This window comes from Sebastes fasciatus, chromosome 19 (assembly GCF_043250625.1).
Source record: "Sebastes fasciatus isolate fSebFas1 chromosome 19, fSebFas1.pri, whole genome shotgun sequence".
Taxonomy (NCBI): Eukaryota; Metazoa; Chordata; class Actinopteri; order Perciformes; family Sebastidae; genus Sebastes; species Sebastes fasciatus.
The window spans coordinates 8,204,058-8,224,450 of record NC_133813.1 but is presented as its reverse complement, the minus strand read 5'-3'; the positions used below and the strand labels follow the sequence as shown (position 1 = coordinate 8,224,450).

General features: G+C 40.6%; 1 protein-coding gene across 1 annotated transcript; it reads left to right on the top strand.

Annotated features, from left to right (window-relative positions):
* Window positions 1-1,589: 1,589 nt before the first annotated feature.
* fech (ferrochelatase) lies at window positions 1,590-20,151 on the top strand. The gene is made up of 11 exons (XM_074616989.1): window positions 1,590-1,798; window positions 4,298-4,388; window positions 5,630-5,749; window positions 6,485-6,633; window positions 8,018-8,152; window positions 9,049-9,155; window positions 9,552-9,650; window positions 9,869-9,976; window positions 11,103-11,267; window positions 12,342-12,401; window positions 14,518-20,151. The coding sequence occupies exons 1-11, from the start codon at window positions 1,759-1,761 to the stop codon at window positions 14,653-14,655; spliced, it is 1,212 nt and encodes a 403-aa protein (XP_074473090.1). The 5' UTR covers window positions 1,590-1,758; the 3' UTR covers window positions 14,656-20,151.
* Window positions 20,152-20,393: the final 242 nt, after the last annotated feature.

Genomic DNA, 20,393 nt, shown 5'->3' with positions numbered 1-20,393 from the left:
ATAACGGCCCCGCGCCAAGTAACCCACAGTGAGCTAGCTTCAGACCGGAAATGTGGCAAAGTTGTCTCCACAATAAAAGCATTAATTTATATTTCCAATAAAAAAATGTATAAAAAATAGATAAAAAATTATACAAAATTACACTTAAGGTGTACTGTAAATACCTTTTAACAGACTTATACTTATTGTCTGTGTGTTAGCTTACTTTACCTTTTTAAATTTACTTATCTTATTTACTCATTTTACAAAATTTATCTTACTTAATTGTTATTCTATTAAGCACTGGTGCTAGAAATAGTACTTTTGTATTTTATACACTTGTATTTTATACATTTGAACTTCTTGTATTTTGTTGTATTTTTGAGCAATATCTGTCACAAGAATTTCCTTCGGGATTAATAAAGTTCTATTTTATCTTATCTTATTTTTATTGTAACTAACGTGCATTACTAACTACGTACAATCCATGGCTTTGAATAGTCTTTCAGTCTTGCAAGTTTATAGAAGAGGTGTATTTCATTTTAGAACTAATTGTTATTTTTGCTTATTAAATCTTTTTATGCACATATTTTTAAATATGTTCTGTGCTGATCCTCATAGATGTATCATTAAAATTATTGTCTTTATATATTTTTCCCTGTAAATTTGTATTCTAGATGTTTCAATTTCCTCTCTTTATTGTTGAAACATGCTGTATTTTTTTACTTCTGAAATTACTCGTTTCTTGTTTTTCTTAATTGAAACAGACAACAGAGAACATGTAAAAAAAATTCTACCCTAATTACAACACTACTTAAAATTTTAAATGCATTTTGTGTTTACTTAGAAGCATTTTGTATTTGCTTTTTTGCACTGTGGTTATATGCTTTATATATTGCACGTCTTAATACAAATATTTGTACATATTTCATATCAGGTCCTTCCTTCCTGCAGCTGTCAGACTCCACAACCAGCACTGCTCCCAGTAAACCACATACATACCAAATAACTGACAATAACCTGATATTATCAGGTGGAATTTCATTCATTCATTCATTCATTCATTCATTTTCACTGTGCAATATCGTTTTCCACTTGTGCAATTTTGTTAATAGTCTGTTTATTGTCAATACTGTATATACTGCTCCTATTTTAATACTCCCTTCTATTTAAATGGTTCATATTTTGTTACACTTTATTTAGCTCTTTTTTAAGTGTGTTAGCTGATGCATCTTGTTTTTTGCACTATCCCCTTTGCTGCTGTACACTGCACATTTCCCCACTGTGGGTTTAATAAAGGAATATCTTATTTTGGTTACACTTCATTTTAGAGGTCTTCAAATTTCATGGTAATTAGGTGATAATTAGCATGTAACTATAATAATAGTTATAGTATAGTATAGTATAATAATAGCTAATATAATAATGTATGTATAAATAATTAAATATTACTAGAAAAATAAATATATTAATAAAATAAGTCATGAACCCCTGGGATTACAATAAATAATTAAAACAATATTTTTTTAAAATATTGCATCATCCCATGGCCATCAGTGGTTTTATTTTGAAATTACAAACCGGAAATGTTGAAGTTATCTTTAACGCACTGGATACGAGTCTTGTTTCTGCACAGACCAGCCGGTGGTAGATGAAGGAATCCGGCTGACACATTGGTCTGGTCAGTGAGGAGGAAATACTCGTGGAAAGCAGCCGCACAACAAGTATCCAGAGAGAGCAACAGAGACATTCACCTGCAAGTGACAACAGGAAGTTACCATGATGGCAGTCCTGGGCAGCGCCTGTCGCTTGATCCAATGTGAGTGTTTATGACAAGTTATCCTGCTCAAAAGCTTCCAAGTTAAATAATTTCGCTCAGGATTTAAAGTCAAGTAGTAAACGGTGCTACTCGGGTTGTTTAACGCAATTTAAACGCAGTTGTTTGGTGTAACGTAGTGTAAACACGCTGACATTGTGGCATCATCGTTTCGTAAAACGACTGTTACAGTAGCAAGGAGAAGCACAACTTCCTGTTAGGATTTTCACAATACAATAACACTAATGCGCAATCTTTTGTTTTGTTCCTTTTTACATCATCAGCATTCATTTATTCTTTCACCAACGAGTCCTGTTAGTGTTCCTTGTATGTATTTACCATTTTGTTTAGTCGTAACCCTAATATTTGCTATACGGTGACAATTCATGTGCTTTTATTTTTTAAACTAATTGTGGCGTTTCCGTATTAAGTGACGCTGTTTTGACGCAGCGTGAACATTAAACTGTAGGTTAACAGTTTAATGTTAATGTTACATAATGGGACTTATCCTGGACTTAGTGTCAGTGAGCCGTAAAGACAGCACGTAAGTCGCTGACAGTGTATGTTTAAGCTGGAGAAGTAAAGACTAAACATTTACACGGAGTTACACAAGTCCAGCATTGTGTCCTTGCATAATCACAGGAGGCCTCCTGGTGGCTGGTCGGTGGTACTGCAGTGAGGGTTATGAAAGTAAAGCTGACTGTACATAGACAGTGTTAGACTAAGAGTCATTAGGAGTCATTAGATCTGTGTATTTATATAGTAGCATATGTCTATATATATGTCACAAACCTTGTATACAATTTTAGTGGAGATCCCAAAGTTTGCAAAGAAATGTACAAGGCACAATTTTATTATAAAGTCATTCACATGACACTTAAAGGGACTATTTGTAACTTTCAGAAATGCTTCTTAATAGCAACACCTGTGGCCGTGAAATCAACGAAAGTCAGCGTCGGGCTCGCGCTTGCTCGCTCTCAATATACCTGAACGAGCATCACTCAAAACAGTGAGGTGACACACGTCAGCTAAAAGCACAATATCACTCTATATTTCAGCTGCTTGGCAGTAATGTTAGCTGACCAGACGAAGGTCTCTCCATGAACATGATTTAGATCTGATCCTAGTGTTGGCTTTTCCTGCCTCAGTGCAGGCTGAAGCAGCGGGGCTCTGCAGCGTGTCTCCCTGCTCTCTCCTCCCGCAGAGGAGACACCGGCACCCGGTCGGTAACGAGACGGTAACGTTACTAGCTAAGGAGCTCCGTCACTTCACAAGACACTGAAAACCTCTGTTGGTCTGGAGGAGCTGCAGCATTTTTTTTCTGCACAAACGTCCCCTGTGCATTCACTAGATATTCTCAGAGCTAAACTAACTCTTCTGCAGTGAGGAGTGAGCGCGCGTTCACGTCTAGAGGTGGAGCGAGCTGAGAACGCGCGCGCTGAGCGAAGGCAGGCAGGCAGGCAGAGGAGGAGAGGCAGCGGCCACACGCGAACGCGCATATGTGAGCGCGCATGTGTGACAACCCGCTACATTTATGCGCGTACAAAGTTACAAATAGTCCCTTTAACATTAGAATATTTTGATTTTAAAGGGACTGTTTGTAAGAATCAGAAATTGTTTGTAACAGCGACACCTGTGGCCGTTAAGTCAACGAAAGTCAGCGTCCTGTTGCTCACGCTCGCCCGTGTGCACGCGCTACCTTAATGTTCGCGAGCATCCGTCAAAACAGTGAGGCAACACACGTCAGCTAAAACCACAATATCACTCTATATTTCACCTGCTTGGCAGTAATGTTAGCTGACCAGACGAAGGTCTCTCCATGAATTAATGCTGATTCTAGTGTTGGCTTTTCCTGCCTCAGCCTCCCGACCGCAGTCAGAAGGAACAGGGGAGACACCGGCACCCGGTCGAAGACGATAACGTTTCTCGCTGCGGAGCTCCGTCACTTCACAAGACACGGGAAACCTCTGTTGGTCTGGAGGAGCTGCAGAATTTATTTCTGCACAAATGTCCAGATATCACTAGATATTCTCAGAGCTACAAACTCTTCTGCAGTGTGGAGTGCGCGCATGCACGTGAGGTGGAGCGAGCTGAGTGAAGGCAAGCAGAGGAGCAGAGTACAGCAGAGACTCCGGCCCTGGAGACCAAAGCTACGGTCTCCCCCGCGTCCTCCGACCGCGGCCAACACTGTTTAACAGACGGGCTTCACTAGATATAACTTTGCGGTTTTGGTGCTTCTGTGTAGTTTGTGTTGGAGTCTGAGTCTGAACAGCGTAGCCACACGCGAGCACGCATGGGACACCGACCCGGATTGATTTATACGTGTAAGAAGTGACAAACAGTCCCTTTTTAAAGGTCCCTTTCAGAGGGGGAAAGTTTTGGAGGCATTAAATGTGGAAAACAACATGCATGCCCAATAATATTTACTTAACCCCCGCCTGGATAAAATAATGTGCGTGAGTGACAGATGAATAAATAACCTGTTTTCTTCTTCTGCTTTAGTTGCCAGGAGCAGCGTCTCTCTGAGTGTAAGGAGACGCTCCACTGCTGCTGCTTTAGCCCAGACTGTGACTCCAGAAACACAGGACAACAGGTGACGCTCACACACACACACACACACACACACACACACACACACACACACACACAACTGTCTGGCAACACATTGTGGTAGTTTTATACTAAGGAGATGTAGATGTACATAAATACACTCTGTAGGGTTATTATCACGGCTGATGCAGCGTCAGAGAACCCCGACGCAACAAGACAACGGTCTGCTATCAGCTATCTGGGATCTGTTGTGCTATCATCAGGCCATGGTGCGTGAATGAAAATGAAAGTGACAGAAACGTTTTGAACATGAAGAAAAAGGCAGAAACTTACCAATAGAGATAAAAAAGGAAAAGCAAGAGAGATCATCCTTATTAAACTCTTGCTTTGTGAAACTGGATTTTTTTCATTTGTCTTAAAGAATATAGACAGTTGTCTTCTGACTTCTATTCCCACCGTTCGGTTGATCCTTGCCAGCCGTCTGTAGGCAACTTCTGCTTTCTGTTGATGTCTTTTGAAAGACAACCCTTCTTATCTCTGTCCTCGTGGCTTTTTGGCTCTTATTTGTCCTTTTGAAGATGACAGCCAAACAATAATTATGAATGAGACAGCAGATTCTTCAGGGGCAATTCAAGGCTCAAAAAATGTGTTTAAAGAAGCCGAAGCCAAAGCTGTTCATCTGTGAATCTTACCATGATTATGGCTACAGTGGTGATGTAATGCAGTCATAGAGAGCATTGCAGAACCCATCTGACCTTACTCACAAGCTAATATTAGCTGGTGGCACTGAAGTTGGCATCACAAGCTGACAGATCAAGCCAACATTGGCTGCTTGAGCTTAAATTATTTAACCTTACACGTTGAGCAAATGGTTGCTTGAGGTAAAGTACATTTTAAAGGTGACACTACAAACGAACATTAGCTACTTGAGCTAACGCTAATTGCATAGACTGACATGACGAGTTAACATTAGCTTGAAACTGGTTGAAAGCCCAACACAGACCCTGGTATTTATTATCCATAAACTATATATAATTGTAGAAATGTCAATAATCTACGATTGTGTTTGCATAATGGCGTTAGCAATCAATAATCCACAACAGTCTGTGCACAAAGACTAATAAATTAGATATGAAAATCAATATATTGTGAGATTCGGCTCATTGTAAAAAGACTAATTGATTAGCCGTCATTAATAATCGATAAGTTCAACGTATTTTTTGGGGGGGGAGTCGAGGCATTGCTTGATATGAATTATTGATTATAAGTCTCTTGTGCCTGCAGGAAACCCAAGACGGGCATCTTGATGCTGAACATGGGAGGACCTGAGAAGCTAGAAGACGTTCACGACTTCCTGCTGCGGCTCTTCATGGACACAGACTTGATGAAACTCCCTGTACAGAAGTATGCACCGTGCACACACACACACACACACACACACACACACACACACACACACTGTTATAATATAGTCCTTATCTGAGTAAAAGCAGCTTTTTAAAAACTGTTATCAATGATTTGACCGTTTGCAGCATAGTTGATATCTTTCTCTGCACCAACAAACTGAGGAACTGACCTCGACATACGCAAGACTCTGCCAGTTTCACTGCAAAAGACATCACAGTTATCAGCAGATAGTTAATAAACAGGTGCACCATTCATTCAGTGTGTGTTTGTTTGGGGATACAAACCCTGGCCTGGGACTTGCACTAGTTGTTTTTTACATCTAAAAATAACATTGTAAATGCAGTCTCGGAAACACAGCTGATAGCCTCTATAAATCAAAGGGTGGAAACACACACACACACACACACACACACACACACACACACACACACACACACACACCCACGCACTAAAGAGAGCAAGGGAAGGTTGTTAGGTCACTGTGCTCTGCTGCGTCTCTGTTTCATAATAACTAACTGTGACCCAACAGAGTGTTTCTTGTTGCTGCTGAGAAGAAAAAAACTTAATTTTTACAAATATTCTGAACAACACCGATCCTTATAAAGCAGCAGCTGTTCCCAACCTTGTTTGGCTTGTGACTCCTTAAAATGAAGCGATACATCACAGGTTGTGATTTTACGGTGGATGTGAGCAGTTCCAGTAAAAAGTGTTTTTGTTTTTTTCTCTCTGCAGTAGGCTCGGCCCGTTCATCGCCAAGCGTCGCACGCCAAAGATCCAGGAGCAGTACAGCAAGATCGGAGGAGGCTCGCCCATCAAACACTGGACCTCCATGCAGGGAGAGGGCATGGTGAAGCTGCTGGACGAGATGTGTCCTGAGACAGGTGAGACGCTCCCAGGGAGCATCTACACTGCTCTGCTCAGGGAGGCTCTTACTCCTCCTAAAGTCATTCAGTCTAAATGGAGAGTTTAGCTGGGTTTCCGACTATTAGTCCCTGGAACTACTTTTCACTATTAAAAAGGTTCCTTCAGCCCACTGTTGTCTGCGTTTCCACCGCGGTTTAAAGACCCGTGAAGATTAGGCAAATTAGTCCGCTGACGTATGAAAAAGCAACATGACATGACACGAGGGCTGCTGGTGGTCACAGCGGTAAACACACTCTGCAGCCTGCAGTTCAGTGTGTCCGCCTGTTTACTCTTAAATACACACTGGAAAAAAATAAACTGTAGAAAAAAGTAAGGATTTAAAGTTTTATCTCTCTCTCTTTTTTCTCTCTTTTTTTTTTTCAAAGAGTCAGGAGGCTGACAGCTGAGCATAACTTTACTTTACTTTCAGTGTTATTAAAACAAAGACAAATGTTCTCCCCTCGTCTTAAAATGGTCCTAAATCGATACTAGAGTACTTCTTTGTTTATGAATGAAGCGGTACACGAGTTGAAGCCGTTGTAGCAGCGGTACTGTGTGTGTGTGTGTGTTTCACCAATCAGCGACAGTCATCCCTGCAAACTCCACCCTGCAAGTTGCGGTACTTTCGGAAAGTACTCCCCCCCGACCAGAGCCTTTTTGAGGAGTAAAAATGCCCCGGAAAATGTCCCCATAACTTAATTCAGACCCTGGTCCCTGCAGTGGAAACGCAATGAGTTCTTGGTTCAGGGGGAAAGTTCCCGCGGTGGAAACGGGGCTTTTGAGTCTCTTCGAGGCTTTAGAAAGACCTGGTTTAGATTAGGGACTCCAAATTGCCCGTGGGTGTGATTGTGAGAGTGAACCGTTGTCTGTCTCTATGTGTCAGCCCTGTGATAGTCCCCCCCGTGACCCTGAATAGGATAAGCGGTTACAGATAATGGATGGTTTAGATTAGGTACTAATCATCAGGGAAGACACCGGGGCTTTCAAATTTGACAACGAAATAGAGCTGCTGTGTTTTCTGCTGGTGGACTCGCTTGTTAGCAGCAGTGTGTGTGTGTGTGGAGTGTAGATAGTGACAGTGAGGGAGTGTCTCTACACACGCCTGCACACACCACACTGATAACAACGGAAACGGCGGTCTGAAAACTGACCACAACTAGTGGTACGCTAACCTGATTCAGAATGGAAGAACCAGTTTAACACTTTCATAAAATCTTTTAATCTCCCTTTATGTTCCTGACTCTATTCATTTTCATTATTCAGATACTTCAGTTAACATGCAAATGCCAGATTTGTGTTTTTTTCATAGTTGAGTGTATGTCACATGGTTGGCAGTTATTGACCAACTGTCTCTCTCTGCAGCTCCTCACAAGTTCTACATCGGCTTCCGGTACGTTCAGCCGCTGACGGAGGAAGCCATCGAGGAGATGGAGAAAGACGGCGTGGAGAGAGCTGTGGCCTTCACACAGTACCCTCAGTACAGCTGCTCCACCACAGGTGACAGTCGGCTCAATTACAGGAAATTACATAAATTAATCTATAAGATTAAAAACTGACAGATCCCCAGTACAGCTGCTGCTTTACAGTGGCAATAATGCTAATGCTGTGCGCTGAGGCTGTTCAGTAGTGATTGACACCTTTCCGTTTTGTGGCCGTTAGTGTCACCACACCCAGAGTGCTATCCACCCTGTTACCCTCTGATAGATACTCTCATTGGTGGAAAAAATTGAGTGGCTCAACAAGTCCAACACTTAGCTTTTTTAAACCATATATTTACATTTATAGGCGACTGTGTTGAGTATATAGTTGGTAAATGTTTGTGTTGTAATCAAGGGGATGAGGAGCTATTCTGTCAGTTTAGAAAAACGTCTTTCACCCTTTTGAAATTACACACGATTTCACCGAAAGCCCAGATGTCTCAGTTTTCCACCACCAGTACTTACACGCAGCATGCATTTGTGGATCTGTTTGGAGTTGGAGACGTGAAAATAAGTCTCAAAACTCCACAGGCAAATGATCCGTGCGTATCAGGAAGCTTTTAGAAAGCGAAAATGTTCAAATCTGTTAAGTTGAAGTTAAATATCTGTATGTTAACATGAATATTTATTCAGTATGTGTATGTGTGCATATGTAAAACTGTTATATATGTCTTCAAATTTATTGATATTTGTGTGTAGATTGGAACACGGATTTGTGGGTCCCCAAAATTAATCACAAATCGCTGTACGCATTTGTAAATCGTCTTTTTCATTTGTTGATCATGTAACACTCATTTGTGACTATTTTGGGACTAATTTCCCTCCACAGCTCAGAGGTTCACAGAAGACGGTGCTTGTTGTGTAATGGAACATGTTTCTAATGTTAATGTGTTTGTCGGTTTGTCGTGTAAACAGGCAGCAGTCTGAACGCCATCTACCGTTACTACAGGAACAGAGGCGACCGGCCAAAAATGCGCTGGAGTGTCATCGACCGTTGGCCCACACACCCTCTGCTGGTGGAGGTTAGACACACACACACACACATACACACACAGTTAAACCAAAGTGCCCGTCAGGCTCTTCCTCCTCAGAACCAAAAACACAAATATTGGATAATTAATTGACTAGGGCTACAAGTCGTCATGGCAACTAATGAGCTGAAAGTGGCCATGCTTGGTAATCATAGCAACAAACAAGCCTGAATGTATTTTTGGATCTCAGCATGCGGCTTCCATGGTGGGAAGCAGTGATCAGTCGGAAACTTTTTTTTTTTTTATCAGTTGAGGAAAAATTATTATAGTTTCAGCATTTCAGAAAATCAGAAAATCAGAAAAAATACATCAAATGTGTGTTTGTGTGTGTGTAATGTGTGTGTGTAATGTGTGTGTAATGTGTGTGTAATGTGTGTTTGTGTGCAGTGTTTTGCAGATCACGTCCGTAACGAGCTGCTGAAGTTCCCAGAAGAGAAGAGAGACGACGTTGTCATTCTGTTCTCAGCACACTCACTCCCTATGGCTGTAAGTACCATGAAGTACTAGTGCTGATACTGCTGGTCCTTTAAGTACTGATACATGGTACTGAATATATCTGTTTTTGCTACTACTACTACTACTGCTGCTGCTGCTACTTCTATTCTTTCTGTTACTTCTATTTGCCAAACTACTTCTGATACTAATACTATTACTACTACTAGTATGACTACTGACAGTGCTACTCCTGTGTATCGTGTGTGTAGGTTGTAAACAGAGGGGACCCATATCCTCAGGAAGTGGGAGCCACAGTTCAGAGAGTCATGGAGAGACTGGGACACTGTAACCCTTACAGACTAGTGTGGCAGTCCAGGGTGAGTACACACACACACACACACGCACGCACGCAGGCTAGGTCTATGCCAATGGAATCTAAGGAATCCATTGGTACCAACCGTGTCATACTAGCTTGTCATGAAGGAGGCTAAATAACGCTCCAAACTGATGCTAAATTTTGGCGAGGAAAAACCGGCATGGCCATTTTCAAAGGGGTTTCTTGACCTCTGACCTCAAGATGTGTGAATGAAAATGGGCTCTATGGGTACCCACGAGTCTCCCCTTTACAGACATGCCCACTTTATGATAATCACATGCAGTTTGGGGGCAAGTCATAGTCAAGTCAGCGCACTGACACACTGACAACTGTTGTTGACTGTTGGGCTGCAGTTTGCCATGTTATGATTTGAGCATATTCCTTATGCTAAATGCAGTACCTGTGAGGGTTTCAGGACAATATTTGTCATTGTTTGTGTTGTTAATTGATTACCATTAGTAAATATATATGTACATATGCATAAAGCAAGCATATTTGCCATCTCCCATGTTGATAAGAATATTAAATACTTGACAAATCTCCCTTTATGGTACATTCTGAACAGACAAATAAATATGTGATTAATTTGCAATTAATCGTGATCAAATATTTTAATGGATTGACAGCCCTAATAACTATGTAACTTCAACTCTGTCAGGACAAACTCAGTGTAGTTCAGTGCTATCACAGAATGTTTCTCTTCTTTAATAGCCACAAGATGGAGCCACTCGTCTATCTAATACTGCAGCGACATCAGAGCAGGACCCTCAAAGCTCTCAGTCCTCAGGCCACTGTGGCTCAAAATTCACAAGTCATGAATTGTTCTCGCAGCCAATCAGCTGTTCATAATAGAAGCCCCCTACGGGCTGCAGTGTTCATTACAGATACCAAATCAAAGTGTTGGACAGAACAAACATACTGATGATTCAGCTATTTGTAGAGCAAAGAGGGAAGGTCATTAAAATAAAAAAAGGGACCATCCTCTGAGGACGTTGACCATTTGGTCTGTGTCAAAGGGTTGGACCAGATGGACGAACTGTTGTATTATGTTGACACAAAAATGTCACCCGTAAACCTCCACCTCAAAGGAATTAAACTGTTGTCGTGTTTTGTGTTTGGTCGTTCAGGTGGGGCCCATGCAGTGGCTCGGCCCCCAGACGGACGACGTGATTAAAGGTCTGTGTGAGCGAGGGAAGAAGAACATCCTGCTGGTGCCCATCGCCTTCACCTCCGACCACATAGAGACTTTACACGAGCTAGACATCGAGTACGGCCAGGTGCTGGGGGAGGAGGTAAGGAAGAGGAAAAAACTAAACAATTAGCAAGGGGTATTTTGTGAAAGGAAAACATGGTGGTTTCTTGCATGAAAAAGGTTGAGCGGACACTCAAAACTCTGACGTCAGAGTGACCTTGAATGCACCAACCATTTAGAAACTGTTTTTCCCTCGTGGGTAAATGTGTGTTCATTGTAATGATGGTTTAACTTGAGTCTTGTCAGCTGCAGCCGTGTGTCCTGTGCGTGTCTGTCTGTGTAAAGGCACCAGTGAGGTGACCACCAATCAATGTGACCGGTGCCACAAAGACGCACACACACACAATTGTTTGTACGTCTATACTTGTAAGAGCCCCTGACATAATACACAATTCATTCCCAAGCCTCAACAGTAATCAAAAACAATCCTAAAAAAAGGTCATTCCAAAATGTCCTAACTTTTGAAACATGTCCTCACTGTCCAAACATATCTTCACTTTTCAAACATGTCCTCACTGTCCAAACATATCTTCACTTTTCAAACGTGTCGTCACTGTCCAAATATGTCCTCGCTTTTCCTACATGTCCTGAAAATCAAAACATGTCCTCACTTTTCAAACATGTCGTCACTGTCCAAATATGTCCCCACTTTTCAAATATGTCCTGAAAATCCAAAATGTCCCCATTTTTCAAGCATGTCCTCACTCTTTAAACATGTCCTTACTATCAAAATATGTCGCCTCTTTTCGAAAATGTCCTTATTTTCCAAAAATGTCCTTGCTTTTTAACCGTGTCCTCACTTAAAAAATGTCCTTACTCTCCAATGTCTTCACTTTTCAAACATGTCCTCACTTTTCAAACATGTCCTCACTGTCCACACTCAAGAGGAGTTTCACTTCAAAATGAAACCTGCTGTTGAAAATAATTGTAAACTCAGAACAAAATCATTTTGTTTCTTGAAGTCCTCGAGGACTGACAAAATGAAAACACTTTTTTCCACATCATTCTCTTGACTTCAGTGATGTGTTTTTCTGTATGGATATAAACTATTTTGCATGTATGGTTGGATAATATAAACACGTGTGACAACAGCTCTCTTCCTTTCTGTCTTCAGTGTGGAGTGGAGAACATCAAGAGAGCAGAGTCGCTGAATGGGAACCCTCTCTTTATGCAGGTACGTGTGTCACACACACACTCACACACACACTGAGCTCACTCATCAACACACAACACATTTACAGCAGGTTTAAGTGTCGATAAAGGAGCATGTCTGTATTTTACAAACTAGAACAGACTTTCAGCTTTCAGAGAGAGGAAGATATAGAGGGCGACATGTAAGAATAAGTTAGGAAATTATGAAAATAATGAGAAATGCATACAGGATTGGAAGAAAGAAGACATTAAAAAGAGAGGGAAGACTGTAGGAAGCCAGGCAGGGCTCTAATAATAGAAAAGGAGACAGCAGCAGAAGGTGCTGTGAAGTAAGTGAACTCCAGGCAGGAGATGGTCAATAAATGGATTCCTTCCTTCCTTCCTTTCCTTTTTCTCTCCCTCGTCTCCTTTCTTACATCCATCCTTCCTTCCTTTCCCATCCCACCTCTTTCCTTCCCTTCATCCTCAACCCTGCAACCTTTCTCACAACCGTCAACTCCTCCAGCTGTGTGTGTGTGTGTGTGTGCAGGGTTTATTAAAGGAAGGGGGCAGATCAATGGGAACCTTTAGAGCTGACTACAGTAGAACTGAACCGCCCGGCTGGCTGGCTGGTCAAACCCGCCGCGCTCAGAGACCCCTCGCCAAGTCTCTGAGAGTGTGTATGTGTGTGTGTATGTGTGTGTGAGTGTATAAATCAATATCCAGAGGATGATTAGTTGGTAGTTACTGAAGGATGGTTTCCTTGGTGTGGTTTTAGTTTCTCAGTGAGCTGCATCAGTCTGCTGCCGTCTGCAAGCAGCAGCCGCTGGAAAATAAAGAAAAAATACATTCATCACAATTTTTCCTGTAGAGCCTGGCTGGTGTCAGGGGTTTGCTTTTTGTCTATCTTGTACAATCAGCTTACTTACTGTATGTCACTCCTCATTTATATTTATATATATTTTTAATATTTTTATATTCTTTCCCCTGAATTGCTACTTGAATTCTGTCAGAATATTTGTTTGCCTCTTCTCTGTGGAGAAAAAATAAATAGAAAAATAAATTTAAAAATGTATAAAATTAAATAAATAAAAGGGAAACATTAAACAGAAGAGTAAATAAATTAGGGAATGTGACATACATTTATATTTTTGTTTTAACGTGATTCTTTATTTATCTATCAAAAATAAATAAATACTTTTAAAATTGTATAAAATGAAATACATAAATAAATAAAAGAAAATTAAAGAGAAGAGTAAATAAATAAGGGAATTAATAAAGAAGCAAATTGATACAGAAATATCAATTTATGTCACATTTTATCAATTAGTTAATGGCTACATTTATTTTTAATATTATTTTTTCTACATTTAATGACATTTATTTATTTATTGAGTACATTTTTTATTTATTTTTGATTTTGGCATGTGTTTAAAAAGCCAAAACCTCAAGTATATGCACATATTATAAATTCTCAAATAAAAGTTTTAATCAAATAATAGCCATGAACAGCACAAACAAATACAGGACTCTCTAAAGTAAAGGTCAGGTAAAAAACAATGAGGGGGGGGGATTACCTGTACTCTAATGGCTCATATTGTTAATTCAGTAAAATGCACATTTCCATCGTACAAATTCCATCAGTACAACAACAGTCACGTCATACTCACCACTCACGTGCTCTTAGTCAATACGCATATCCATTTTCCTGCCGGGAGTTAGATGAGAAGATTGATGCTACTGTCATTGTTTGTAGGTAAACATGAAGCTAGAGCCAGCAGCTGGTTAGCTTAGCTTAGCATAAAGACTGGAAACGGGGGGATACTGCTAGCCTGGCTCTGTCCAATGGTAAAAAAAAAAAAAAAAATCTGTCTACCAGCACCTTTTTAAAGCTCACTAATAAACACCCGCTTCCAGTCTTAATGCTAAGATAAACTAACCGTCTCCTGGCTTTAGTGTCAACTAAAGGTGAAAACAGGGTACTTTTAATGTGAAACATGTTCAGGAAGTGTTGCGAGATATTTACTGCAGATTAACATTGGTGTAAAATCAGCAAGCGACTGAAAATAACTAGTGAATAGAAGAATAAGAATAAGACGGGAGAGTCTCTTTTTTATCTCTGTCTCAATTATTGAATGTGTTCCGTTGGTCCTGTCCAGGCTCTGGCAGACCTGGTCCAGGTCCACCTGAAATCCAACGAGTCCTGTTCCCGTCAGCTGACCCTCCGCTGCCCGCTGTGCACCAACCCCACCTGTGGAGAAACCAAGGCCTTCTTCGCCAACCAGCCACTCTCATAGAAGCACACACACTCACTCACACACACACACACACACACACACACACACACACACACACACACACACACACACACACACACACACACACACACATACATACATAAACACACCGTCTCTCCAGCAAGAGTGTCAGTTCCATAGAAAACACAACATGAAGAACTGGACAAATGATTTCTGCGAATACATTTTGACGTTTGTTTTATTGGTACCTACACGTCGGACGGGAGGAGTTTAACCACAGCTAGTGCTTTACTTTATGGGAAAAATATAAATAAATATATATATATATATATAAAATATCTTCCGGGCAGAAAATCGATCACAAATTAGAAACAATTATAATATTAGAATGTAATATAATGAATATTACAAACAAAATGTATTTTTTGGTTTTGCGCTTTTCATGGGATTTGTAGAAAATAAGAAAAAACATCTTTTCAATGGACCAGTCGACACCGAAATTTGACAGATTGAGAATATTGAATAGAGAGGCTTCGTAGAGAGAGAGCCGTCACTTACGCGACTTCTGGTTGTGTAGTCTTTTCTAATTACGTTGTTTATACTTCCAACAGTTTTACGACAAACAGCAAAATGATCTTTTAAATTGACAAGCATCATATGTGTGAATAATGGCGCAATTCAAACGGGATCAAAAAGATTATTTGTCTCTCGCCGTTGACTACCGTTCATATTTTTTCCGAAATAAGGTCCCATGAGGTCCACCAGAAGATCATATCTGCCCTTAACACTCACCTCAGATTACCTGAATATTTTATTTAATTTGGTAAATACCTCCCAACCGGCACAGATTAAAACAAACGCCCTAAATAAGGATTTGCAGATACCATTTGGCAAAAGTCCGTGCAGATATAAGAGCTGACACTCTGCAGAAACTGCTAACATCACCTCAAAGCTACAGGGAAAAGCCTTACACTAGTTTTTTTATTTTTTTTTATTGCTGCTCTCTTGGTTACATTCCATTTGCTTAGCCCCTGCAAACCCCAACCAGAGACCCTGTTTCTCTTCTTGCTGGTGCTAAACGAGTAACAGTCGGCCACGACGACAACGACGACGCCACACACAAGGGATCTGGGCGGTTGGCTGTTTCTCTTCCCCCGCCTTCTCACCTGTCCCTTCACGCCATTGACCCGCCAGCCAGTAACACCCGCCCATCCTGCTGCAATCCTTGCAATGTGATTGGAGGGGGTTGGTGCTTCTCAAAACACTGCTGCCTGATAGGTGGATGCCACTGCGCTTAAGAGAGGGAAAAGTGCTACTTTAGGGATTCAAGTTTACTTGAAGGTGTAATTTAAAAAAATGAGTATCAGTTATTGCATTAATCCTTCATCTATTCTATGTTGGTGCTGTACAGAGCTAATAAATAACGAATGTTGCGTAATTTCTACAGTAAACCAGAGTGAAGCTCTAGTCTATCAAAGGGGTATTGTGAGATGGTTTACAAGCTCTTATTTTTTGCTTTTCGTATGCTGAAATATTGACCGTTTTCGAGCCTCTCGGCCTCCGCTGATAACAAATCCAAAAACTGAAAAAGGGAAAATTGAGCTGTTCACCTCTCTACATGTGTAGCCCACAAAATAAGACTCACGCAATTCTTGATTGTGACAGGGACCGGCTCAGTAAGTCAATATAAACAAGGCTGATTAAAGAGAAGAAGGCAAATCATGTTGTTGCAGTAAAATAGACTAGATTAATATAATGAAGAGTGCAGCTTCCTACACTTCGAACACTACAGCAGTGGTTCCCAACCTGGGGTCGGGCGCCAGGATTTGTCTGCTCTGAGGCTGTCAAAACTAGATTTGCTCAGGTATAACTGAAATCATAATAACACAATTGTTTCTTTAACGCATTTACGCAACTTGCGCAGTAAAAACTTGAAACAACCTGTGGAATCCATTAATACCAACCATGTCATACTAGCTTGTCGCGAAGGAGGCTAAATAACGCTCCAAACTGATGCTGAATTTTGGCGAGGAAAAGCTGGTATGGCCATTTTCAAAGGGGTCCCTTGACCTCTGACCTCAAGATATGTGAATGAAAATGGAATATAAGGGTACCCACGAGTGTCCCCTTTACAGACATGCCCACTTTATGATAATCACATGCAGTTTGGGGCAAGTCATAGTCAAGTCAGCACACTGACACAAACTGCATTCCATATTTGTTGGCGTTTAGCCTTTCAAAAACATTTGACTGAAAGAAAAAGGTTGGGAACCACTGCTGAAATGTAAAACTGTATTGCAGCTTTACTGGTTTTGAAATACATATAAACGCTACTGTCTTTTCCCAAAGGAATGATAGAAGTTCCTAACTTCACTATGCTCGGGGAAAACACAGCTTTGTATCAATGTTCGTAGGCCATACAGCATGACATTCTCCAGTCAGCAGGAAGTTGACAGGGTGTCTCAGATCATCTGTCAACAGATGCTGTTAGAAACAGCCACACAGGGGCTCGAGTTTTTGATGCTGTTTCAACAAATGTGACTGAAAAATTTAAAGTTAAAGTCTGCGTATTCAGGATTTCTGAATTATTTGCAGATTGTTAAACTACGCGTACGGATTACAGCTCATAAATGCTTAATTTCCCCCGTGGTGACGTCTGTAGTTTCCTCTTTGAATCCTCTCACTAATTACTGAACAAGTTGCTGAAAGTCAGTTTGAGCATCTGAGCTAATTACGTGCAGATACTACTGTTCATTATCAATACTGATCTAATACTTTGATTCATCAATATCGAAATATACGTCTGATTTTGCAACATATTTCGCAATTAGCTAAAGCATTTTGTTCCATTACTATGAGCACACTTTGTATGCTGTACAGTTTCAGTTTCAGGTGATAAGACAAAATGTTTTTTACATTTAATTCATATAATATATCCTTGTAGGTGTGATAAGAGCGGAAAATGAAGGAGAAGCATAAACAAGCAAAAAACTACAATGAAGCCGGCATTGTCCTTCAATAGCAAGATGCAGAGATAAGATTGACTTTAACTTCGGTCTGCCTAAACCTCAACGCAGTTTCATCCACTCGCACCTCCCTGATCAAAGTTCAGAAACGAAATGTGAAAAAAACGTAATCTCATTAGTCAATAGGTTAAATTAGATTTTGTTTTGCCGTCAGGTGCTACAGCTCCAGAAAATGTCTTGAGATTTCAGAGGTTCGATCCCATCTGCTGTCCCATTCAGGATGAGACTATGAGAATAAAACCGTACACTTTTTATGGGTAGTAACTTGACCTCTGACCCTGATCCCCCTCTACTGTTATCGTCCTGTTATGCCATGATAATGTGCCTTTACACTGGCTAACTAGAAATACTGGACTTGTGCTTTATGTTAATTTTTACGTGTGCTTAACCAAAATGCTGACAAGGAAGAATCCACCCTGAAATCTGAATTTACATGTTCCTGCTGTGATCTTGGCCAGCTCTCTCCCCGTGTGGAAAACCAGAATAAAACATCCTGACCAGTGTTTTATATTCCAAACTGTCGTATATTAACTCTTAACCGCGCAACTAGATAGCGGGCGAGCTGGCGAGCTAAGTGTCAGCAAACAGGGGGTTCTACAATCATCACTGGCATAGATGCATATAATAAAAATATCCAATATTAGAGGACAGTAGATCGATTTAAATAATTAAGCAGCTGTACACTGTGTATATCTGTGTTTCACGTGTGAAAAAAACGCTTCAAATATGTGGAAAAAGAAGTAGGTAACGTAGGCTACTTGTATGCTGTGAGTGAGTACAAGGCTAACGATGGGGGTAACCATTTTTGGAACAATGCACGAACACTCCCATGTCGGAATATATTTCCGTTCCTCCGGTTCTCCTCCAGATGTGGCCCCAATACAGCAGCAACAACACTCACTAGCTAGTCAGCTCACTTTAGCGTTTCACTTTGGGAGGACACTCGGACCAGTCAGTACAGACAGCATACATTGCTGTTTTTGGATGTGGTTGCCGTAGAGTGCTCCAGAGATGACGTATTTTTGTAGGCCAACCCGGAAGTTAGCATTGCACCGGGTTCCCTCGACAAAAAGCCAATGGGATTTTTCCATTGGGTTTTGGATTATTTCAGAAAATAAGCTCTGTGGCAAACAAACGTTTATGATAATTGCATGTTTTTATCAGCAAGATAACCTTAACAAATGAACAGATTTTTGTAGTGTGAATGCAATTGCCAGAAATAAAAAGCTAACGCCTGGCTATAAACGAACTACACCACGGTTGCATGAGCGCGAGTATACACAACGAGACACAACGAGACACGACGAGACGGCGTGATGACGTTTAGTAGTCTCATTTAGCAACCACTTTTTTTACGTAACGTATTTTATATCGTAGAACAAAACGTTAAAATCTCTTCAGCTTGTGTTAACCACAGACCTTATTTCAGGCATCTAACTTAAAACCCATTCAAAAAAACAATTGACTTCCAGACGAGTGAACCGGAAGTGCTAAAATGCTAACTCATTTCCGGGTTTTAGGACTCATTCCTGTAGCACTCGATAGTGCTCCCTCGCTTGCTAGTCCGCTAACTTTAGCGTTTCACATTGGGAGGAGCTTTGTCACGCTCGGATCAGCCTTTTACCAGTCGGTACAGACAGCATATATTGCTGCTTTCGCATGTGGTTGCCATTGATTACCAACAAGTTACCATGTTGGCAGAGAATCACGTTCTTTTTCTATTCATGTGTAGCTTAAGTATACCGCCAACCAGCACTTACAATTTCCGACTTTCATTTAGTCACTCTTTGAACATGGCAACATGTTGTAACCATTGGTAACCGGCAAAGTCTTGCTTGTATTGTGCAGTTGCTTTAGTTGGTATATGTATCTGCTTCCACTGTGTAATACATACAGCAATGCACTTTACAACACATATTGTCATTCAATACAAACTTACTTTGTGTGACTTTGTGCTTTCAGTGCTCTTCCACAGGTTTGATAGAGATGGTTTTGTTTTTAAGGACTACATTACTCAGAGTAAAATCCTTCGAAAACCCAAACTGTCACTTTAATACAATTATCACTTGGAAAAAGTCCAATTTGTGCAGAAATGGCAAAAATGCTCAGGTCACAGCAGGAACACATGCGAATGTCTGTGATGGATGGGTTTTTCCTCCACCAACATGTTTTCTTATTTATTTTCAATTATCCTCTGTGTGTACGTTTTGACAACTCTGTGTGTTTAAGAGTTTTGATCAGCGTGTGTGTGTTTAGCTGAAAATGCATTTAGCGGAGATTGCGTTGTACATATAACAAAGACGCTACAGCTTTGTTGCAGCTCTAGCGTACTTTTTGTTGTTTGGAATTATTTATTTTTTGGATTGTGTTCCAGACCACACAGATCATCTTTGTCTCCTGTTTTAACATGTTTTTGTTTTTTTTTGTATTTTGAGAGACATGGTATTAGCAGTGCGATTAAACATAACGACGAGTCTTCCTTAAAAATAAAGTACAAAAAAAAAAAAAACTGAGTGGTGTGTGGTTTCTTCATGTAAAGCTCATATACAGAAGGATTGCAATTTTGGGCTATCTTGGGTGAAAGCTATGTGGTGAAAAATGGGTCGTCAATAGAAAAGATACATCCACCAATGACTTTGCTTTGGAGACCAAAGACAGTGAGTCTTGCCAGGACCCAATACCAACCAATCAGAACACAGAAATGACAGAATACACTGACCGACGCGACGTTGCGAGTTCCCCTTTTTAATA